Below are 24,489 nucleotides of genomic sequence, written 5' to 3'. Positions count from 1 at the left end.
TTGTAAAAATAATAAAGGCAGAATCGCTGTCAGGGGGTTGCAGGAGGCTGTGGCAGCTGGAAACCGAGCCTGGGAGGGACATAACGTGGCCCTCCTGAATGCCATTTCCGCTGGCAGAGGCACTTCGCTGTTTTCAGGGTGGCCCCGCGGGGCAGATCTAAGCTCCCCAATGGGTCGGATCCGGCCCGTAGGCCTTGAGTTTGATACCTCTGTCCTAGAATGGTGAAAAGGTTGACTCAGCCTTCCATCCTTTCTAAGGTAGGTGAAATGAGGACCCAGTTGTGGGGGCAATAAGCTGACTTTGTATAAAATATACAAAAGAATGAAGGCTATTGTTTAACGCATTGTAAGCCGCCCTGAGTCTCCGGAGAAGGGCGGCATATAAATCAATTTTTTTTAAAAAAAGGAGATAAATACTCCTTGAGTTTCAGGATTGAATACCTTCCTAATTGCTCCTGATTTGAATGGGATGCAGCCGGAGATTAAATATTGATTTTTCATGCAAAGTGGGGATACACGATGCCTCTGTGGAGCAATGGCAAAGCTGTTTGCTTTACTCATCCAGAGGAGAAAGAAGGTTAGGGCCAGCAGTGGGTTTCACATTTTGTTACTACCGGTTCACCGTGCATGCGCACACGAGCTTCGTGCGTGTGTGCACCTTCCCCGCATGCGCCCGTCCGTCCGGACATGCGCTTTGCTCTCGCGTGCCCCTTCTCCGCATGCACCCGGCCTTAAAAATGTGCCTAAATATGACGGCATAGTGGCGGGGCAGGTGGGTGCCGCGATCTCTGTTACTGGTTCTCCCTAAACTGGTCCGAACTGGTTGAATGCCATCTCTGGTCAGGGCCGAAGTATAGGAAGAAAAGATGGGCTTAAGGAACCAGGGAGAGGTAAAAAGGAAGGTGGCCGATGGTTTTGCAAGCAAGATAGCATAACAATGTTGGTGATTAAGAATCCCTGCGGCCCAGAGTCGTGCTTACATCCTGGAAACATATGAGCCCCGAGTACGGCGGTAAAAAGGACCCTGTAAAAATGCCTTCTCGGAGGTACGATGGCTGGCAATTAAGCATCGCTCACTGACGCAACCAAGAGAATCGAGCATAATAAGGAGCTGCGGGTTTGACACTGAGTGATTCCCTTCTGTGGGGAACAGAAAGTGCAGCCTTTAGCAGATGGGCTGCCGATTGCAAAACCTGCCCTGGAAGACCGCAGGGACGCTGCACGGAGCAAACTGACCGGCAGTAGTTTTCTCTCTTCTAATGCTTGCAGGTTTCCGGTGAATAAATCCCTTGCACGTATTATGATGACTTTAGCGGAGCACAATTCTTTCTTGCATGACTAACGGTCTCCTAAGGGTGCTGCAAAATGAGGAGAGTGGAAGGAGAGAGGGAGAAAAAAAAAAAAAACCATCGTTTATCCTGGCTGGATCTTTGGGTTTTCACAATAAAGTGACTTCACGGTTGCAAAACTCGGCAGAAAATAGAAGAATGGAATGGAATGGAATGGAATGGAATGGAATGGAATAGAATAGAATAGAATAGAATAGAATAGAATAGAATAGAATAGAATAGAATAGAATAGAATAGAATAGAATAGAATAGAATAGAATAGAATAGAATAAGAATGAAAAGAGAAAAGAGAAAAGAGAATAGAAAAACAGAGTTGGAAGGGACCTTGGAGGTCTTCTAGTCCAACCCCCTGCTTAGGGAGGAAACTCTATACCAGTGATGGCTAACCTTTTTGCCATCGCGTGCCAAAAGTGGGGGGAGCGCGGTGGGGTCACACGCATGCGTGCCCACATCCATAATTCTATGCGCCCTGCCCTCCCCCGTGCTCCCCCCGCTTTTGGCATGTGATGGCACAGTGGGCCTGGTAGGCCCGTTTTTTGCTCTCCCCAGGCTCCAGAGCCTTTCTAGGAGCCTGGGGAGGGCAAAAACGGCCTTCCCCAGCCCCCTCAGAGGCCCTCCGGAGGCTGGAAACAGTGTGTTTCCTGACTTCTGGTGGGCCCAGAAGGCCCAAAAATCAGCTGGCTGGAGCACGCATGCGTGCGGAGCTGAGCTCGCGTGCCCACTAATATGGCTCCATGTGCCACCTGTGGCACCCGTGCCATAGGTTCGCCATCACGGCCCTATACCATTTCAGACAAATGGTTATCCAATCTCTTCTTAAAAACTTCCAGTGTTGGAGCATCCACAATTTCTGGAGGCAAGTTGCTCCACTGATTAATTGTTCCACTTTAAAGAGCACACCTCCATGGAATCACTATCTTCTACTTGATGCTTCAGGCTTGCTGGCATTCCAATATCTCAGAAGCTGCCACAAAGAAGAGGGGGGGGATGTTACTCTATCTCCAAAGCATCAAAAGGCAGGACAAGAAGCAACGGATGGAAACCAATCAAGGGGAGGACCAACCTAGAAATTTCCCTGACAGTGAGAAAAATCAACCAGTGGAATGACTTGCCTCCAGAAGTTGTGGATGCTCCATCACTGGAGGTTTTCAAGAAGAGACTGGACAACCATTTGTCTGAAATGATATAATAATAATAATAATAATAATAATAATAATAATAATAATAATAATAATAATAATAATAATAATAATAATAATAATAAAACCACTGGGAACATCAGGTTGAGCAAAAACCACTGGGAACATCAGGTTGAGAAAGTTTTAGAGAATGAGAAACTCAAGATCTTGTGGGACTTTAGGATTCAGACTGACAGGCACTTGGTCCACAACACACCTGACATAACAATAGTTGAAAAGAAAAAAGGATGGTTCATTGACATTGCAATACCTGGTGATGCACGAATTGAAGATAAGCAGCAAGAAAAAATCATAAAGTACTAGGACTTGCAAATTGAAGTTGAGCGACTGTGGAAAAAGAAATCGTGTGTTGTCCCGATTGTAATTGGAGCCCTTGGAGCAATACCCAAAGGGCTACCCCGCTATTTAGAAATCCTAAATTTGCCGGACTTGAACATTTTGACTCTACAAAAAACCACCTTACTCGGAACAGCTTACATCCTCCGACGATACCTTAACAGTTCCTAGGTCCTTGGTTAGGACTCGAGCTGCTGAGCTATTAACCAGCCTCAAAGGCTGTGAATCTCACTAAAGATTAACCAATAAATAATAATAATAATAATAATAATAATAATAATAATAATAATAATAATAATAATAATAATAATAATAATAATTTTATTTCTATACCGCCCTTCTCCCGAAGGACTCAGGGCGGTGTACAGCCTGATTAAAAGCACAAAGACAGACAAAATTTAAATTATTAAAATTATTAAATAATTGGCTCAATTATAAAACCCCCAAATTTAAAATCCCACATTTAAAACCAATTAAAATATAAGGTCTCCCGCTTGAGCAGGGGGTTGGACTAGAAGACCTCGAAAGTCCCTCCCAACTCTGTTATTCTGTCAGAGATTTTTTTTTTTTAAGAATCTGCAAGATTCTGTTAAGGTAACATTACAATAAATTTAGACTTAATACTTCTGGATTTCGGGTGCGTTTTAATCTGGACTGCCTCACAAGACTGGCAGCAGCCTCGTAAGTCTGAAAGGGCATTTCTCCCCTTCCCCTTCTCACCTTTACAGTCCAAGGTATTAGGGAGGATCCATTCTGAGATGTTTGCCATGCCCTCCTTCCTTCTGCGGATTTAGCTGCCAGTTTGTTGTGGCCCGCCAGCGGCCAGCAGAGCTGGCAGCAGAGTCGGACAGTGAGGAGGTTGGGGAGGAACATGGGCCAGTCCTGGAGGCTGGGGGAGGCTCGGATGAGGGCTCTGCGTCGGAGGCAGAAAGGAGGCCAAGGCCGTCTGGCAGTTATCAGCTGCCTCCGGAGTTAGACAGTAGTGAGGCAGAGGAACAGCTGGAGCCTGTTCTCAGTGTGCGCAGAGCTGCCAGAAGAAAAGAACAGCTAAAAAATCAGGGAGTAAAGCCACAGGTGGACAATGAATGGCCCCTGCCATAGGAAATAAAACAGGAGCAAAAGGTGAGTGGGCTTTTGCAGGAAACAATTCGGTCGTTCGATCGTTCGGTTCAGGAGTATGAATCTGTCGAGACTCTGTGCCAAGTCTTTCCTTGCACAGCACTGCAAGTTTGGAGAATATTTACATGGCAGCTTTCCAAGCTAGATAAGGTCTGTGGTCATAAGTTCACCTTTGAAAGGCTGTTTGCGAGGCCTTTGCTGAAGGTGAATGAGAGGAATTCACATTCGTTTAATAAAAGGGGTTTTGTCGAGACCTTCGTGCTTTTTGGGGAAGCCTAGGTCACACACTTGTCTGATAGTGTCTTGTCTGCAGCTCTTCCTCCTGTCTCCCAAAACCATCTTCCCGTATCTTTACACATCCTTGGCACACGTTAAGACCTCCCAGGAGATTATGATGTTGCGTGAACATTTCTTCAATGGTGGCAAAGCGTGCCGATGGCTGTCTGTCTCTCACTCTGGGGTCCCCTCCTCTAAACTCTTTTGTGTTCACATTTTTTTCCTAGGCCTGCGTAAGTGACAAGGATTCAGCCACCGGACAGGCAGGAAGTATCCATCCACAACTGAAACGCCAAATGTTCGGCCGGGTGCTGTTGGCAGCCAAGGACTTCCACTTTAAAAGAGCACGCCTCCATGGGATCACTCACTATCCTCTACTTGGTGCTTCAGGCTTGCTGGCATCTGCTCAGACAATGCCTCATTAGTGGATTTCTAGGTTTTGTTATGAATGAATGAATATTTCCTTCTTTCTCTCTCCTCCCCACCCAAACCCTATCTTCACTCCGCTGGGACTATGAAGAGACCATTTGGAAAACACATATTTGACTCTTTTCTTCTGTACGACAGTGAAATTGCATCGCCTCTGGATAATTGGAGGCGGAAACTTTTGTTATTATCAGTGGACTAATTCTCACTCCCCTTCAACCCCCCCCACCTACCCTGAACAATCTCGACTTTGTCGTTTCTATTAATGGACCAGCTGTTAATTAAAATTATCTGTATCTGGGAATTCTTGTACGTGTCGGTAGAAAACAGGACTTGGAACAGCCCAGTCCTTAAATTCCCCACTTGCTCTCTAACTATTCTTTACTTAGGACCAGGAGTGGGCTTCAAAAATTTTAGAGAGGGGTTCTCTGCTCGGTTGCTGGGTGGGCGTGGCTAGTTGGCCTCCTGCACCACGAGGGGGTTGTTTTTGCCCTCCCCGGGCTCCAGAGGCTTTTCTTGAGCCTCCAGGAAAGCGAAAATGGCCTCCACAGGCTCTGGAGGCCCTATGGAGGCCGGAAACAGGCCCATTTCCGGCCTTCCCAAACTTCCAACAGGCCTGTTTTTCGCCCTCTCCGAGCCTCCGCGTGCACCCTGCACTTACCTGCACCCAAAACGGGGCATGTGGGGACTCCTGGGAGGGGCGGGGTGGGCAGGGGTGGGCAGGGCCATCCAGGAGTGGGATTTGGGGGTTCTCTGAACTGCACAGAATCTTAGCTAGAGGTTCTCCTGGACCAGAAGCCCATCCCTGCTTAGGACAATTAAAATTGGTTGGAAGCTTTGCCAAGTTCTAGGCAAGCAAAACAGGGCTGTAGACGAAGTGCCAATTTTAGCTCCCAGCCATTGAGAAGGTGTCTTGACTTACTCATGATTTATTGCATTTTCATTTAAAAGAAATATGCCTTAGTTGAAATGTCTCAAAGGTGCTTTCTCAAAAGGCAACTGGACTTTCTTTTTTTATCCCTTGAAGACAGTGGTGGGTTCCTCCTGGTTCAGTCCGGTTCGGCCGAGCCGTACGTCACCGAACCGGTTCTCCCCCCCTGCCCTCCCAACCCCCAACCCCCCACGTTATTCTTACTTTTTATTTGGTCCCACCCCCAATCTATTGCTGCCTCCTGAGTCCCAGCTGATGACTAGAGGGGAAAAAACTGTTTAAACTCTTGCCGCGGGGCTTCAAAACGCCGCCTTACAGCTGATCAGTGTTAAAAGGCAGTGTGGTGGTAGACCGGTGCCTCCAAAAACAAATGAGTAGACTGGTGCCTGCAAAAACAAATAGGTAGACCGGAACCCGAGCCGCACCATGCCCACCAAGCCATGCCCACAGAACCGGTAGTAAAAAAATTTGAATTTCACCACTGGCTAAAAGTCTGTAGAGATTCTCCGTCATCCAGGTCATGGTTGTCCCAAAGGTGCTTTTTTTCAGGAGGCAATTGGTCTTTCTTTCTTTTGAAGATGTTTTGCTTCTCATCCAAGAAGCTTCTTCAGCTCTGACTGGATGGTGGGGAATGGAAGGTTTTATGCTCCTTGCAGGCAGCTGGTCATTTGCATTCTTTTTAGAGAGTTGTTGAGGCCACTTGGAGGTTTGTCTGTGTCCTCGGGGATCACCTGAGTAGTGCAAATGGTTCCTGTAGTCTGCAATTTTTTTCCTCTGGAAATGCCTTCCTACTCCCACACCATTCAAAGGGTCTTCATTCAAAATTGTATAGCTAAAAGTCTCCAAGTGCTTCAATAACCTTCTAAAAGGATGCAAATGACCAGCTGTCTGCAAGGAATATAAATCCTTCTGTTACCCACCATCCAGTCAAAGCTGAAGAAGCTTCTTGGATGAGAAGCGAAACGTCTTCAAAAGAAAAAAAAAAACAAGAAAGTTGCCTCCTGAAAAAAAGCACTTTTGGGATGACTGAGAATCTCTATAGACGTATTAAGTATTTGTCAGGTTTCGATGTCATCTCAAATAAATTGCGCTCCCAAACAATCTTTGCTGAAATATTCCATTTATTGAGTACGACAGATCTGGCCCCGACTTAGTCGTAGCCGATACTAACCCTCTGACCCCCAAACCCTTCCCTTTCCGTTCCCCAATTCTCATCTTCTCATTGGCCATTTTCCAAGTCAGTCTCCCCAGCTTCTGACCTCAGCCCATCCCATCTCCTAGGGGATATTATCTACAGAGAAAATAAGTAGGTGAAAAGGCAAGCCTCGTCTTTTTATGGCAGCATCAGAATGCTGACAGTATTCTCATTAATCACACAGCATTGGGTGCAGTGATTCAGAGCAGAATTGTAGAACAGCCTGTGTGTGTGTGTGTGTGTATTTACGAGCGCAACCACAAAACCGCTCCTTCAGTCTCAGCGCTGGCTTTTATATTTCAAGAGAATTCCTGAACGATGGGATGCTTGATTTGTCCTGCAGCCAAGAATTACAAACTGGACCCAGTTAACTTTGGGAACTAGGTAATTGCCAAAACTTCAGCCAAAGCGCTAATGGGAAGGATGATGGGCCCTTTGGCTTGTTTGGAACTAAATAGAAATATTTTGTTTTTGGGGATGTATGTTTTGGATCGTGGCCAAGGAAACGGATCGTTGCGAATTGCAAAGTGCAAGCTGGGTTTCATTGTAAGAGAGGTTGAAGAGAGCGGAGGAATTTGCTTTTTTTGGGTCCCTGAGCCCCACGCTAAGCACACAGAAAAATTGGTCGTAGGGTTTCTCTCCGCAGTGAGGCAGGAAACATGACAATTGTAGTGTAAAGGAGACGGTCAGTTTCTGGACTGATAAAAGATTCAGGAGACTATTGGGCAAGGTGTCAACTAGAAAAAATAGAACGGAAGGGACCTTGGAGGTCTTCTAGTTCACTTCCCTGCTCAAGGCAGACCTTAAAACAATCCCAGTCAAATGGTTGTCCAGTCTATCCTTGAAAAACTCCAGTGATGGGGCATCCGCAACTCTGGAAGGAAAGCTCTTCCGTTCATTGCTCTCACTTCATGACAATTTCTCCTAGGTTGGATCTCTCTTTGACAAGTTTCCATCCATTACTTCTCGTCCTGCCCTCTGGTGCTTTTGGAGAATAAGTCAATCCCCTCTTCTCTGTGACAGCCTCTCAGGTACTGGAAGACAGCTATCCTGCCCCCCCCCCCCCGAGTCCTTCTCTTCAGTAAGTTAGACATACCTAGGTCTCTCAAGCTAGAGTTGAACGTTCTCCATACAATTTAACCTCCAGTCCCCTAATCATCTTTCTTGCTCTTCTCTGCACACTTTCCAGGCTCTCCACATTATAGAATAGAATAGAATAACAAGAGTTTAGAAGGGACCTTGGAGGTCTTCTAGTCCAACCCCCTGCTTAGGCAGGAAACCCTACACCACTTCAGACAAATGGTTATCCAACATCTTAGAAACTTCCAGTGTTGGAGCATCCACAACTTCTGCATGCAAGTTGTTCCACTGATTAATTGTTCTCACTATCAGGAAATTTCTCCTTAGTTCTAAGTTGCTTCTCTCCTTGATTAATTTCCAGCCATTGCTTATTGTCCTGCCCTCAAGGTGCTTTGGAGAATAGCTTGACTCCCTCTTCTTTGGGGCAGCCCCTGAGATATTGGGAGGCTGCTATTGTGTCTCCCCTAGTCCTTCTCTTCATGAAACTAGACATACCCAGTTCCTGCAACTGTTCTTTGTCTGTTTTAGCCTCCAGTGCCCTAATCATCTTTGTTGCTCTTCTCTGCACTCTTTCTAGAGTCTCCACATCTATTTTACATCATGGCGACCAAAACTGAATGCAGTATTCCAAGTATGGCATTATAAAGTGGTATGAACACTTCACAGGATCTTGATTCTATCCTTCTGTTTATGCAGCCCAGAACTGTGTTGGCTTTTTTGGCAGCTGCTGCACACGGCTGGCTCATGTTTAAATGGTTGTCCACTAGGACTCCAAGATCCCTCTCACAGTTACTACTATTGAGCAAGGTACCACATATACGGTACCTGTGCATTTTGTTTTTCTTGCCTAAATGTAGAACCTTCCATTTTTCACCCTTGAATTTCATTTTGTTAGATAGCATCTTCTAGGTATCGTGGTGACGAAAAGTGGATGCAGTACAGGTAGTTCTAGATTTACAATAGTTCATTTAGTGACCATTCAAAGTTACAACAGCACGGAAGAAAGTGACTTATGACCATTTTTCTACATTTATGACCATTGCAGCATCCCCATGGTGACGTGATCAAAATTCGGATGCTTGGCAAGTGGTTCGTATTTATGACCGTTGCAGTGTCCTGGGGGGGGGGTCACGTAATCAGCTTTTGCGACCTTCTGACAAGCAAAACATGGGGAATGTAGATTCACTTAACAACTGGGTTACTAACTTAACAGATGCAATGATTCACTTAACAACGTTGGCAAGAAAAGTCGTAAAAAAGGGGCAAAATTCACTTAACAAATGTTTCACCTAGCAACATATATTTGGGGCTCAATTGTGGTCATAACTCAAGGACTACCCATATTGTCTCTTATCCATGAAAATTCTCTGTTATCTACGGAAATTCGCTGTTATCCATGAAAAAAGCTGCCACCTCTCTAGATTATAGGAAAAATGCTAGAAAGACTATCAGAGAATTTTCACTCTTGCGTCTTGCCTCGATTTTATACATTAATCCCAAATGGGAAATAGTTCAGGGCTTGAATTTTTGTAACACCACCCAAGCTTGTCGTCTTTATAAAACTTGCTACAAGGAACTGTTTGAGAATCGTGCTTGGAAAATTTTCTCATTTGGTTTTAGCAGCTGCCAAAATGCTTAACAGAAAAGATATTTAAAACAGCTCTTTAAGTGATGAAAAAAATTGAGCAAAAGAATAATTTCTGGCTTCATGCCTCTGTAATGTGAGTTTCCTCTATCTATAGCTAGTTGTTGTTGTTAGTTGCGAAGTCGTGTCCGACCCATCGCGACCCCATGGACAACGTTCCTCCAGGCCTTCCTGTCCTCTACCATCCTCTGGAGTCCATTTAAGCTCACGGCTGACTGCTTCAGTGACTCCATCCAGCCACCTCATTCTCTGTCATCCCGTTCTTCTCTTGCCCTAAATCTTTCCCGGCATTAGGCTCTTCTCCAGTGAATCCTTCCTTCTCATTAGGTGGCCAAAATATTTGAGTTTCATCTTCATGATCTGGCCTTCTAAAGAGCAGTCAGGGTTGATCTCCTCTAGGACTGACCAGTTGGATCGCCTTGCAGTCCAAGGGACTCGCAGGAGTCTTCTCCAGCACCAGAGTTCAAAGGCCTCAATTCCATCTAATAGGTAGATATCTATTAATTTTATCTACTAATATCTATTAATATTATCTGGCTTGTTTAAATGTTCCCTCTCTCGCTATCGTGGGGTGTAACTAGTGATGTCCTCCGGCATCTGTCTTAGGACCTCTGCTTTTAAATATATTTATTACATGATCTGGAATCGGGTGCAGCTTAATGGAACAGTGACGCTTGTTGATGGTACTAAATTATTCAGAGCGGTTAAAACAATAACGGGTTGCAAAGAGCTCCAAAAGGATTTCGGGCGCATTTAAAGGCGTGGGTGTCAAAATTGCAGATGTCGTTCAAAGCGAGGTGTAAAGGGATGCACATTAGTGTCAAATAAAAATTTTAAAAAATAAAATAAATCCCATCTGCAGCTGCGTAAGTTAATGAGGATGAGAGCTAGGCAGTGGCTGATGAGAACAGAAATCTCGGAGTAACGGTAAACAGTTCAATGAAGGTGTCGATACATTTTGCATCCATTGGGGGGGAAAAAGCCCATGGCAAGTTAGGGATAATAAGAAACGGTGCTGAAAATAGAGATGTCAATAGGATAATGCCCTTATATAAATCAATGGTGCAACTGCATTTTGGAATATTATGGGCAGTTCCGGTCACCGTGCCTCGAAGGGGATCTGCAGGTAGTCCTCGACTTAACAACCATCATTAAGCCCACCATTTCGGCCGTAAGCAGTGATGCTCATAAAGCAGATCACCACACAACTATGAGCAATTTTATGATGGGTTTCTTTTTTTTTTTTTTGCAGCCGTCATAAAGCGATTGTTGCAATCCTTAAGTGAACCCATTGTTGTTATGGGGCACTTTTTTGGGGGATGGGTGGGATGGAAAATGGAAGTAAAAGTCTATTTCTAGCCAAAAATAAATAAATCATAAATCATGGCTTTCTGATGGGAGGGTGCTTCATCAGTTGTAAATATGGGTCAGCGCACAAAAGGTGGTCATGTGACCCAGGGGGAACGTTGTAACTTTGAATATGGATCATAAGTCTCTTTTTCAGGGTCCAGAGAATGACTGTCCCAAAGTCACCCACCCAGCCAGCTTTCATGTATAAGGTGGGACTAGAACTCACCCTCTCCTGGTGATTGGCCCCAAGTCCCCCAACTGGCTTTCATGCCTGGGACTAGAATTCACCATCTCCTGGTGATTGGCCCCAAGTCCCCCCCAGCTGGCTTTCATGCCTGGGACTAGAATTCACCATCTCCTGGTGATTGGCCCCATGTCCCCTCAGCTGGCTTTCATGCCCGGGACTAGAACTCACCATCTCCTGGTGATTGGCCCCCAGTCCCCCCCAACTGGCTTTCATACCTGGGACTAGAACTCACCCTCTCCTGGTGATTGGCCCCATGTCCCCTCAGCTGGCTTTCATGCCCGGGACTAGAACTCACCCTCTCCTGGTGATTGGCCCCAAGTCCCCCAACTGGCTTTCATACCTGGGACTAGAACTCACCCTCTCCTGGTGATTGGCCCCATGTCCCCTCAGCTGGCTTTCATGCCCGGGACTAGAACTCACCATCTCCTGGTGATTGGCCCCAAGTCCCCCCCAGCTGGCTTTCATGCCTGGGACTAGAATTCACCATCTCCTGGTGATTGGCCCCATGTCCCCCCCAACTGGCTTTCATACCTGGGACTAGAACTCACCCTCTCCTGGTGATTGGCCCCATGTCCCCTCAGCTGGCTTTCATGCCCGGGACTAGAACTCACCATCTCCTGGTGATTGGCCCCAAGTCCCCCCCAGCTGGCTTTCATGCCTGGGACTAGAATTCACCATCTCCTGGTGATTGGCCCCATGTCCCCTCAGCTGGCTTTCATGCCCGGGACTAGAACTCACCATCTCCTGGTGATTGGCCCCCAGTCCCCCCCAACTGGCTTTCATACCTGGGACTAGAACTCACCCTCTCCTGGTGATTGGCCCCATGTCCCCTCAGCTGGCTTTCATGCCCGGGACTAGAACTCACCCTCTCCTGGTGATTGGCCCCAAGTCCCCCAACTGGCTTTCATACCTGGGACTAGAACTCACCCTCTCCTGGTGATTGGCCCCATGTCCCCTCAGCTGGCTTTCATGCCCGGGACTTGAACTCACCATCTCCTGGTGATTGGCCCCAAGTCCCCCCCAGCTGGCTTTCATGCCTGGGACTAGAATTCACCATCTCCTGGTGATTGGCCCCATGTCCCCCCCAACTGGCTTTCATACCTGGGACTAGAACTCACCCTCTCCTGGTGATTGGCCCCATGTCCCCTCAGCTGGCTTTCATGCCCGGGACTAGAACTCACCATCTCCTGGTGATTGGCCCCAAGTCCCCCCCAACTGGCTTTCATGCCTGGGACTAGAAGTCACCATCTCCTGGTGATTGGCCCCCAGTCCCTTCAGCTGGCTTTCATGCCTGGGACTAGAACTCACAGTCTCCTGGTGATTGGCCCCATGTCCCCCCAGCTGGCTTTCATGCTTGGGACTAGAACTCACAGTCTCCTGGTGATTGGCCCCATGTCCCCCCAGCTGGCTTTCATGCCCGGGACTAGAACTCACCCTCTCCTGGTGATTGGCCCCATGTCCCCTCAGCTGGCTTTCATGCCCGGGACTAGAACTCACCATCTCCTGGTGATTGGCCCCAAGTCCCCCAACTGGCTTTCATGCCTGGGACTAGAAGTCACCATCTCCTGGTGATTGGCCCCCAGTCCCTTCAGCTGGCTTTCATGCCCGGGACTAGAACTCACCCTCTCCTGGTGATTGGCCCCAAGTCCCCCCCCAGCTGGCTTTCATGCCCGGGACTAGAACTCACCATCTCCTGGTGATTGGCCCCAAGTCCCCCCCCCCCCAGCTGGCTTTCATGCCCGGGACTAGAACTCACCATCTCCTGGCAATTGGCCCCATGTCCCCTCAGCTGGCTTTCATGCCCGGGACTAGAACTCACAAATGGAGCAAACCTTTTTAATCCCCCTCCCAAGGGGGTTCATTGGTAGAGGTTCTGACCGTAGGAAGATTTGCTATTCCTAATTGGGGGCAATTTGCAGTTTTGATGACCTGTAAACAACATTCGGGGGCGTTATGGCTCAGCGGTTAAAGACACTGAGCTTGTCTGCTGGAGAGCTGACAGCCCGGGTTCAAGGCCCGAGCTCTACGCAATGGAGTGAGCTCCTGTTTCTGCTCCAGCTCCTGCCCACCTAGCAGTTCGAAACATGCAAATGCGAATAGATTAATAGGTACCACTTTGGTGGGAAGGAAACAGTGTTCCATGTGCCTGTGCATGTATAGCCATGATGACCCCATGACCATGGAAGCATCTTCAGACAATGTTGGCTCTCTCGGCTAAGAGATGAGCACTGTGCTCTAGAGTCAGACATGATTGACAGGGAAACCTGTAAGTTTTCAACAGCATTCAGAGCACTCTTCAAAATGCAGAGGGAGGTTGCACGTTTACCATTTAAAGGCTGTGCAGGTGCTACTACAAATTTAGAGCAATTCTGTATTGTAACAGCTTTCCTGAGTGGCATTCAATTGCGGGGTGGGAGGACGAGGACACGAGCTTTTTCTTCCATCGAGTATTATTAGCTAGTGGATTCTGCCCTCCAGTGGAAAAGACTGAATATATATATATTTTTCCCCAAAGATATTTGCACACCGTCTCTCTCCAACTCAACTGCCGCACCAAGAATTACCATTAGGGGGGGAAAAAAGTCTGTATGTAAGGTATATAAAAGGAGGCCCAACAACTGCAAGTGTTTCATGGGGTATGATAAAGAGTCAAAGATGGCGACTGTGATGGTGTCACACACACACACACAGAGTCAGGCACAAAGAGTCAGGGCTATATGATAAATTCCAGTTAAGATTTATTGCTCAATATACGGAGGTCAGCACTAAATTGGTGCTAGAAAAGGATCAGCAGAATTCAAAGGGGGTTGGACTTCAAGCATTTGTGGAGATGTAACGATTCTAAGCTAAGTCCTCTCTTGACTCTGCCCCAAGTTAAGGAGAAATTTTCAGATACTGGGAACAATTAATCAGGGGAATAGCTTTTTTGATTCCCCAGAGTTGTAGGTGCTCCATCACTGGAAGTTTTCAAAAACAGACTAGACAGCCACTTGACTGGGATGGTATAAGATCTCCTCCCTTGGGCAGGGGGTTGGACTAGAAGACCTCTGGGGTCCAACCCAACCCTATGATTCATATGAGAAACTTCCTATTAAATGTCTGCAAGTAATGAATTGGATTAATGAATACAGGTAGTCCTCAATTTGCAACAGTTCATTTAGTGACCGTTCAAAGTTACAACAGCACTGAAAAAAGTGACTCCTGTTTTTCACACTTACGACTACTGCAGTATCCCCATAATCACATGATCAAAATGTGGATGCTTGGCAAACGGACTCATATTTATGATGGTTGCAGTATCCCAGGGTCATGTGATCACTTTTGGGGAACCTTCTTACAATCAAGAGTCAATGGGGAAGCCGGCTTCACTTAACAACCATGTTCCTCGCTTAACAACTGCAGTGATTCATTTAGCAATTGTGGCACCAAAGGTTGTAACATGGGGCATAAGTCACTGAATAAGTGTTTCACTTAGCAGCAGGGCTCAATTGTGATCGTAAGTCGAGGACTACCTGCAATGAATTGGTGGGGTTGGACTAGAAGACCTCCAAGGTCCCTTTCAGCACTATATTTCTATCTTCTCTTCTCCTACACTCTGGTTTTTATACAAGTCGCCCGTAACACACCATCTGCTCTCTTGACTTGTTTTGACTAGAACCTATAGCTATACTTGTCCTATCATTGTAAATATAACTGAGAACTATTGAATTTTTTTAATGTCTACTGCAGGTAAGATACCCAGAGCCCCATTTACAGAATATGTGTGTTATGGCTAAAGTAAACTTCTCTCAAGTTCACACTTTAACTGACAACTCAGTTCTCTTCTCTGAGTCGAAATGATAATTGCAATAAATCCAATGAGAACACTGCAGTTAGGTAGCTGGAAACTCTGTTTACTAGTCACCATAAAGACACACACAAAAAAACGCCTCTCCTACTGGCCATCTATTTTTAGTGGTAGATTCAAAGCTGGACAACTGAAGTGGTTGTGAAAATAAGGTCTCTTCAGACCTCCTCAAGACGGGCCTGGTAGCTCAGCAGACTAAAAGCATTGTGATTAACACCAGCTGTCTGCAATTACTGTAAGTTCGAAGCTCACCAGGCTCAAGGTTGACTCAGCCTTCCATCCTTTCTAAGGTAGTTAAATTGAGGACCCAGTTTGTGGGGGCAATAAGCTGACTTTGTATAAAGATACAAAAGTATGAAGGTTATTGCTTAACGCATTGTAAGCCGCCCTGAGTCTCCGGAGAAGGGCGGCATATAAATCAAATTTTTTAAAAAAGCTGTCTGATCAATCTTCTCGGAAACTGCTGTTTACACAATACACTCAAATTGCTCACCGGGCAATCCATTCTCCAGTTTCATATAAAGACATTAAGCAAGCTCACCAGAGGTTTGATTGGTACAGGGTGCTAAGCAACCGAAGAACAAATAAGCTCTAAACCAAGGTTAAAACAACCCAGCATGTTGAACGAATGCGACCGCTTGGTTTTCAACTGGCTTTGCTGAGGGAGTGCAAGCAAGAATTGCACTTTGTGTTACTTGAACGCGTAAATACTTTTACAGATTGAAAATCTCTTGTGTGGATCACAAGCTTGAGTAATTTTTGCAAGGAGGCACTCTTAACCACTGTAATCCTCCACTTACAACAGTTCATTTAGTGACTGTTCCAAGTTACGACGATACTGAAGAATGTGACTTATGATCGTTTTTCACACTTACGATCAGAGGTGGGTTTCAGCAGGTTCGGACCAGTTCTGGAGAACTGGTAGCAGAAATTTTGAGTAGTTCGGAGAACCGGTAGTAAAAATTCTGACTGGCCCCACCACCATCTATTCTCTGCCTCCCGAGTCCCAGCTGATCAGGAGGGAATGGGGATTTTGCAGTATCCTTCCCCTGGATTGGGGTGGGAATGGAGATTTTACAGTATCCTTCCCCTGCCACGCCCACCAAGCCACGCCCACCGAGCCATGCCACGCCCACCAAGCCACACCCACAGAACCGGTAGTATTAAATTTTTGAAACCCACCACTGCTTACGACCGTTGCAGCCTCCCCGTGGTCACATGATCAAAATTCAGATGTTTGGCAAGTGGTTCTTATTTATGACAATTCCAGTGTCACAGGATCAGGTGATCCCCTTTTGAGACCTTCTGACAAGCAAAATCAAAGGGGAAGCCAGATTCCCTTAAACAACCGTGCGACTAACTGAACAAATGCAATGATTCACTTAACAACTCCAGCAAGAAAAATCGTAAACTGAGGCAAACTCACTTAGCAAAGGTTTCACTTAGCAACATAAATGTTGGGTTCAATTGTGGTCGTAACTTGAGGACTACCTATATTTTTTTCCCCCTTGTATGGATTGTTTTATTTTGCATTTTGTATCATGTGTACCACCATCCAAAGCCATAATAAATAAATTAGAGAGTCAGTTTGATCTAGTGATTAAGGCACGAGGCTAGAAATTAGGAGACCGTGAGTTCTAGTCCCGCCTTAGGCATGAAAGCTGGTTGGGTCTGTCTATATTTATGTCAGAAGCACCAACGAAGCTAACCAAAGTGTCCTTCTAGGTTGGTGATAACACAGTTTGCCCAGGAGATGCCTGACTGCTAAAAGTAATGAAACCTTCAGGACAGGCGTGAAATCTGAAATTTGTTACTATCGGTTCTGTGGGCGTGGCTTGGTGGGGGGGGTGTAATGTGACTGGGTGGGTGTGGCCAACTTTTTTTTTTTTTTACTTTTAAAAGCATTTTTTCTACAACGTCTTCGGCCGAAGAGGTTGCAGGAAAAAAATGCTTTGAAAAGCCTCTGACGATCAGGCAACTCAGCTGGGATCGTCAGAGGCTTTTAAAGGCATTTTTTTCCCCTACCTCCTCTTCGGCTACAGAAAAAAATACTTTTAGAAGCTTCTGACGATCAGGCAAGTCAGCTGGGATCGTCAGAGGCTTTTAAAGGCATTTTTTTTCCTACAACCTCTTCCGCTGAAGAGGTTGCAGAAAAAAATGCTTTTAAAAGCCTCTGACGATCCCAGCTGAGCCACGTGATCATCAGAGGCGCTTTTTTTTTTACTTTTAAAAGCATTTTTTCGGCCAAAGAGGCTGCAGAAAAAATGCTTTTAAAAGTTTTTTAAAAAGCCTCTGATGATCGCGTAGCTAAGTTTGGCAATGGGGGGGAGGGGGCAGGGATTTTTGCTACTGGTTCTCCGAACCACCCGCGGCCATCGCTACCAGATCGGGGGATCTGGTCCGAACCGGGAGCATTTCATCCCTGAAGTTCAGGGAGGCCTTCATGACACCCTCCCCCTAAGCTGGATGGGTGAATTTGGACTAGTTTCTCTCTCTCTCTCTCTCAACCCAACTTTTGCCACAGAGTTCTTGTGGGGAAAATAGGAAGAGGAAAGAATATTAAGACATGTTCGCCGCTTGGCGTCGTTTATAAAAACAATACAAGAAGTAACAGACTTCAGTTTAGTTTATAAATTTAATGCAATAATAAATCCATAAAAGGGTTACAGAAACGATTAGAAATGGTTCCAGAAAGGTAGGTTATTTTATTCTCTCGAAAGAAAACCATTGCAAGTCAAAACACACACAAAAAAACGTTTCACTCCAAATTATCTGCTTTAAAATCTTATACAAGGTAAGAATTGGGAACCAGCGGTTCCGAATATGCTTTAAATAATTCCTAACACACACACCCTGCTCCCACCCACCCCCCCACTCCATGAAGCTGCCAGTCTCTCCACAAGAGAAACCTTGACATGGGTTTTATCTGTCATCTTTGAAATCACGGAAATAGAAGGTGGTCTCAGAGAAGTTACATCCGCAAGATCTTCGGGTGGGTGTAAGGATTTCAGAGGAAATGAGTCTCTCTCTCTCTTTTTTTTTTTTTGGAAATGGGCAGCCGACCAGCAGAGTCAAATGCATAAATAGATAAATAAATAAAGCACACCAGTATATTTATTCAAGTCCTTGTTTTGGTTCCCGTTTCCCCCCCATCAGGCAGAGTTGAGTCTTCCTGGGCCAAAGAAGCTCGTCCAGAGGAAAGGTTAAATTGCTGTACACGTCCTGAAAAGGCAAGAAATGTCCTTGTGACAGATTTGCCTGCCGTTTCTCAGCCTTGCCTTAAATACAGATAATCCTCGGCTTACGTTTAATCACCGTTTCGAAGTTACAACATCCCTGAAAAAAAGCGACTTATCTTTTTCGCGCTTATAACCGTTCCAGCATTCCCCGTGGTCATGTGATCAAAATCCAGATGCTTGACAACTGACTCGTATTTATGAGGGTTGCGGTGTCCTGGGGAAGGGGGGGTCATGTGATTCTCTTTTGCGACCTTCTGGCAAGCAATGTCAATGGGGGAAGCCAGATTCACTTAACAGCCATGTTAGTAACTTAACAACTGCAGTCAGGGGTGGGCTGCTGGGGGTTCGCAGGGGTTTGGGAGAACCTCTAGCTAAGATTCTGTGCAGTTCGGAGAACCCCCAAATCCCACTCCTGGCTGGGCCTGCCCACCCTGCCCCTCCCCTCCCAGGAGTCCCCACGCGTCCTGTTTTGGATGCAGGTAAAGAGCAGGGCGCGCGCAGAGGCTTGGGGTAGGTGAAAAACAGGTCTACCGGAAGTTTGGAAAGGCCAGAAACGGACCAGTTTCCGGCCTCCAGAGGGCCTCCGGAGCCTGGGGAGGCCATTTTCGTCCTCCCAGAGGCTCAAGGAAAGCCTCCAGAGCCAGGGGACGGCAAAAATGCCCCCCTCCACCCACTGTGGTGCAGGAGGCCGACTAGGGCACACCATCATGGCCTGTTTCCGGCCTCCAGAACTTGGGGAGGCCGTTTTCGCCCTCCCAGAGGCTTGAGGAAAGACTCCGGAGCCCGGGGAGAACAAAAATGCCCCCCCCCCCGCCGTGGTGGAGGAGGCTGACTAGGCCACGCCCACCATGGCCACACCCACCCAGCAACCGGGCAGAGAACCCCTTGCTAAAATTTTTGAAGCCTATCCCTGACTGCAGTGATTCACTTAACAACTGTGGCAAGAAAAGTCGTAACATGGGGCAAAACTCCCTTCCCTATCGGCTGTCTCACTTAGCAACATAAATTTTGGGTTAATTGTGTTTGTAAGACTATCTGAATTGGGGGGAATGAATCATAGCTGATACATTTGGGATACGTCTCTCTAATTTTCCGATGGCTATTCCACCATCCAGGCAATGTGATCAAGCAATGAAAGCTTAACTAGAAGCTGGGCATCTACTGGCTGAAACAGATGACGTTCAAAACACCGTGGACTAACTTGGTGGGCAGGAGTAGATTGGGGTAACCATCTTTGAGCTAACGGCCAAATGGTAATGGAAGGGAAAGCTGAAGTAAGTCTCTCTCCATCCTGATCCTCAGTTATAGTACCTCAGGCCTTCAAAGCCTGCATTAAGTACTACTTATTAGAGGGTACCCTGCTTTATACCAGTAGAAGGAACCCAGATCAACAGGATTAACATTAGACTGATAATCAAGTAAACAACAGAAAACAAAAGAAGAGGGAGTCAAGCTATTCTCCAAAGCACCTGAGGGTAGAACAAGCAGCAATGGGTGGAAACCAGAAGTAACTTAGAACTAAGGAGAAATTTCCTGACAGTGAGAACAATTAATCAGTGGAACAACTTGCCTTCAGAAGTTATAAATGCTCCAACACTGGAAGTTTTTAAGAAGATGTTGGATAACCAGTTGTCTGAAGTGATGTAGGGTTTTCCTGCCTAAGCAAGGGGTTGGACTAGAAGACCTCCAAGGTCCCTTCCAACTCTGTTATTCTATTCTATTCAATGCCCCAATCGAGGGACTATCAACGCAGACAAATAAGTTAACACTAAACAACAGCCTAATCAAGAATCCACCAAGCACTGATAAGACAAGCCACTACTATATACAAATAAGATCAAATCCCCCTCCCTTCTAGCACTGCTGATGTTACCTAGTTTGGTAATGAAATGTCTGCAAGAAACACCACCAAGCTCAGAGAGCACCAAGGTTCCCACGGATGAACAATATCTTTGTTCAGCTTGAAAGCAGCCCTATGAAAAGTCATTTCGATTCCACACCCTGCTTTGCCTACATTCGGAGACTGCCAAGTTTTCTTCTGTTAAGGATTCAATGCAGGGTTGGAATGCGGGGGGTTCGCAGGGGTTCGGGAGAACCTCTAGCTAAGGTTCTGTGCAGTTCGGAGAACCCTCAAATCCCACTCCTGGCTGGCCCCGCCCACCCTGCCCCTCCCCTCCTAGGAGTCCCCACGCGGCCCGTTTTGGATGCAGGTTAAGTGCAGGGCGCGCACAGAGGCTCGGGGAGGGTGAAAAATGGGCCAACCAGAAGTTCAGGAAGGCCGGAAACATGCCCATTTCTGGCCTCTAGAGGGCCTCCGGAGCCTGGGGAGGCTGTTTTTGCCCTCCCGGAGGCTCAAGAAAAGCCTCCAGAGCCTGGGGAAGGCAAAACTCCCCACCACCACGGTGGTGCAGGAGGCCGACTAGGCCGTGCCATGCCAGCAACCAGGCAGAGAACCCTTTACTAACATTTTTGAAGCCCACCCCTGGTTCAATGCTTTACTTACCTTTCAGGTCAGGACAAGAAGGCCTTCATACTGTCCCGAATGACCCCTCTGCAGATGGGGCAGCGCCTCAGATTAGGAGCACATTCAGCACACACCACTAGGTGGCCACAAGGAACCAGCACAATGGAGACGTCTTTGTCCATGCAGACTTTGCACATCCGTTCCTCTTGAAGCCGGCGCAGTTTTTCTTCCATGCTGGTGGTCGATTCTGAAAAGAGAGAAGAGATCGTTTAGGAAGGCAGTTGGGAGTTGGATTAGCAATAGCAATAGCACTTGGGACCAGGGGTGAAATCCAGCAGATTCTGACAGGTTCTGGAGAACCGGTAGCGGAAATTTTGAGTAGTTCGGAGAACCGCCCTGAGTCTCCGGAGAAAGGCGGCATATAAATTGAACTAATAAATAAATAATAAATAAACTGGCAAATACTACCTCTGGCAGGTCCCAGAGTGGGGTGGGAATGGGGATTTTGCAATATCCTTCTGCTGGAGTGGGGTGGGAATGGGGATTTTCCAGTATCCTTCCCCTGGAGTGGGGTGGGAATGGAGATTTTGCAGTATCTTTCCCCTGCCACGCCCACCAAGCCAAGCCCACCAAGCCTCACCCACAGAACCAGTAGTAAAAAAATTGGGATTTCACCACTGATCAAATTGTCATTTAGATAAGATGAACTGCGAGTTTTATTACTGACCACGTTGTCAAGCAACAGTGAAACGCATAATATGTCGCAGTGTTTCTCAACCCCAGCGATTTTTAAGATGTGTGGACGGCAACTCCCAGAATTCCCCAGCCAGCACATTAGAAAGCATGAAACGAAAGAAGAATGCTTTGCAAGTAGCATTCTTCTTTAGCTTCATGCTTCCTAATGCTTTGGGTTACGTACGAACAGGGCTTGTTCTCATGTTTCCAAGAAGAAGGAAAACTTAGCTATTCTAAGGAGCAGAAGAGAAAAGAAAAGAAGAGGAAGACCAAGTGTCAGGATGGATGGACTCAGGGGTGGGACTGCTGGGGGTTCGCAGGGGTTCGGGAGAACCTCTAGCTAAGATTCTGTGCAGTTTGGAGAACCCACAAATCCTACTCCTGGCTGGCCTCGCCCACCCCACTCCGCCCCTCCCAGGAGTCCCCATGCGGCCCATTTTGGATGCAGGTAAGTGCAGGGCATGCACGGAGGCTTGGGGTGGGCAAAAACGGGCCTATCAGAAGTTCGGGAAGGCCGGAAACGGGCCTGTTTCCGGCCTCCAGAACTTGGGGAGGCCGTTTTCGCCCTCCCAGAGGTTTGAGGAAAGACTCCGGAGCCCGGGGAGGACAAAAACGCCCCCCCCCACGGTGCAGGAGGCTGACTAGGCCACGCCCACCATGGCCACGCCCACCCAGCAACCGGGCAGAGAACCCCTGGCTAAAATTTTTGAAGCTCATCCCTGGATGGACTCAATTACAAAAAAAAAAAAAAAAAAAAAAATGGCTTATCCTGTTGGACAGAGGACAGAGTTGGGGGATAGAGCCTTCTGGAGAAAAAAATTATCTCCATGGTTGCTAAAAGCTGACACTGACTTGATAGCCCATCATAATGATTCCAGGTTCATACATTTAATTTGATTTAGACTTAGGGCGCTTTCAGACTGTCGAGTATTTCATTAACTCAAACTCCCCATGCAGTCTGAAAGCAATCTGCAGTGGTCTTCTGTTTTTGCCGATTGGATACGCTGAGAAAATTGCCAATCAATTCAACATAGCAACCATCGTTGTCCTGGTCCTTTGCTCCCATCCCACACAAAGGTAATTCAGAAAAACAAACCCAGCAACCTGGCATTTTGCAGAGGTGTTTTCTCCTGCTGAAGAGAAACCGGAAGAAACTGGAAGTCTCTTTAAGAAGAAACTGAACAGTCGCTTGTCTGAAATGATATAGGGGCAGTGATGGCTAACCTTTTTGCCATCACGTGCCAGGACGGGGGGCAGGGGAGGTTTGTGCACGTGCGCGCCCACACCTATAATTCTATGTGCCCCGCCCTGTGGATGTGCGCGCAACCCCCCTTCCCCCCCCCGCTCCTGGCACGCGATGGCCTGGTAGGCCCGTTTTTCTTTCTCACCTGGCTCCAGATCCTCTCTATGCATCTGGGGAGGGTGAAAACAGCCTTCCCTCCCTCCTCGGAGGCCCTCTGGAGGCCTGAAACGGCCCATTTCCCAACTCCCGGTTGGACAGGAAGTGATGTTTTTTGCTGTCCCCAGCCTCCAGAGCCCGTCTAGAAGTCTCTGGAGGCTGGGGACAGCAAAAAAAATCACTTAAAAAAAGAACACCGCTTGGGGGGGGCGAAAACCCTACTAAGCAGGTATATACAAAAGTATGAAGGCTATTGCTTAACGCATTGTAAGCCACTTATGTCTCCGGAGAAGGGCAGCATATAAATCGAACCAATAAATAAATAAATAAATAAAGCCAACACAGTTCTGGGCTGCATAAACAGAGGGATAGAATCAAGATCACGTGAAGTGTTAATACCACTTTATAAGGCCTTGGTAAGGCCACACTTGGAATATTGCATTCAGTTTTGATCGCCACAATGTAAAAAAGATGTTGAGACTCTAGAAAGAGTGCAGAGAAGAGCAACAAAGATGATTAGGAGACTGGAGGCTAAAACATATGAAGAATGGTTGCAGGAACTGGGTATGTCTAGTTTAATGAAGAGAAGGACTAGGGGAGACATGATAGCAGTGTTCCAATATCTCAGGGGCTGCCACAAAGAAGAGGGAGTCAAACTATTTTTCAAAGCACCTGAGGGTAGAACAAGAAGCAATGGGTGGCAACTAATCAAGGAGAGAAGCAACTTAGAACTAAGGAAAAATTTCCTGACAGTGAGAACAATGGATCAGTGGAACAACTTGCCTCCAGAAGTTGTAAATGCTCCAACACTGGAAATTTTTAAGAAGATGTTGGTTACACATTTGTCTGAAGTGGTGTAGGATTTCCTGCCTGGGCAGGGGGTTGGACTAGAAGACCTCCAAGGTCCCTTCCAACTCTGTTATCCTATTTCTGTTATTCTATTCTACTCTAACCGAAGAAAAGGAGTGTTCATAGCAGAGGACTGCAAAATGAGTGAAGAGTGTCGCCTGTGAAACTGTGAAGGAAAACAAAATTCTGGGATGTATCACTAGAGGGATCACCAGCAGGATAAAGGAGATCCTAATCTCACTATATGGGGCTTTGGGCAGACCCCCAATGTGGAATACTGTGTCCAGTTCTGGAGACCTACTTAAAAAAAAGATATTGATTAGATCGTGGGAGTCCAGAGACGGGCAACAAAAGTGGTGCATGATCTGAAGCAGTGGTCTCCAACCTTGGCAACTGTAAGACTTGTGGACTTCAACTGGCTGGGGAATTCTGGGAGTTGAAGTCCACAAGTCTTAAAAGTTGGTAAGGTTGGAGAGGCCTGGTCTGAAGGACAAAGCGTGTCAGGAGAGATTGGAGGAACTGAATAGCCTGGAGGACAGAAGGGAAAGGGGGACTTGATGGAAACCTTTAAATGTATTAAGGGAATGAATAACGTTCTAGAAGGCAGCATTTTCAATATTAAGCCAAAATCATGAACACGGGCTCATAACATCAGAATGACAGGCGGGAAGTTCAAAAGTCATATTAGTTCACCGAAAGAGTAATAGAAGCTTGGAACCAACTTCCAGCAAAGTAGCAAAGTAGTGGCCAAAATTGTGGAAACCTTTTGGGAAAAGTGTATTTTCTAAAACTAGCTAATAAGA

The 24,489-nt window shown here is 46.6% G+C and overlaps 2 protein-coding genes across 4 annotated transcripts in view; one reads left to right on the top strand and one right to left on the bottom strand.

The window, feature by feature from the left end:
- NKAIN4 (sodium/potassium transporting ATPase interacting 4) overlaps window positions 1-5,001 on the top strand; it is a 152,329-nt gene extending 147,328 nt beyond the window's left edge. The window contains exon 7 of the mRNA XM_070941810.1: window positions 4,507-5,001. Coding sequence (XP_070797911.1) covers window positions 4,507-4,516 — 10 coding nt within the window. The 3' untranslated portion in view covers window positions 4,517-5,001. The remainder of the gene's footprint in view (window positions 1-4,506) is intronic.
- The window catches only part of BIRC7 (baculoviral IAP repeat containing 7), a 45,650-nt gene that overhangs the window by 9,290 nt on the left and 11,871 nt on the right, over window positions 1-24,489 (bottom strand). Inside the window, exons 7-8 of one of the 3 annotated variants that reach the window (XM_070941807.1) lie at window positions 20,743-20,950; window positions 3,333-3,911 (exon numbers count right to left, since the gene is read on the bottom strand). In XM_070941807.1, the coding sequence (XP_070797908.1) occupies window positions 20,751-20,950 (200 nt within the window). In that variant the 3' untranslated portion in view covers window positions 3,333-3,911; window positions 20,743-20,750. Of the gene's footprint in view, window positions 1-3,332; window positions 3,912-17,869; window positions 18,223-20,742; window positions 20,951-24,489 lie in introns of those variants that run through there. The other 2 variants (XM_070941806.1, XM_070941809.1) reach the window with 2 other exon arrangements.

Source organism: Pituophis catenifer, unplaced genomic scaffold (genome assembly GCF_029215685.1).
Source record: "Pituophis catenifer annectens isolate HBS135680 unplaced genomic scaffold, rPitCat1.0.hap2 SCAF_3, whole genome shotgun sequence".
NCBI lineage: Eukaryota > Metazoa > Chordata > Lepidosauria > Squamata > Colubridae > Pituophis > Pituophis catenifer.
This window is presented reverse-complemented; position numbering and strand designations above follow the sequence as displayed.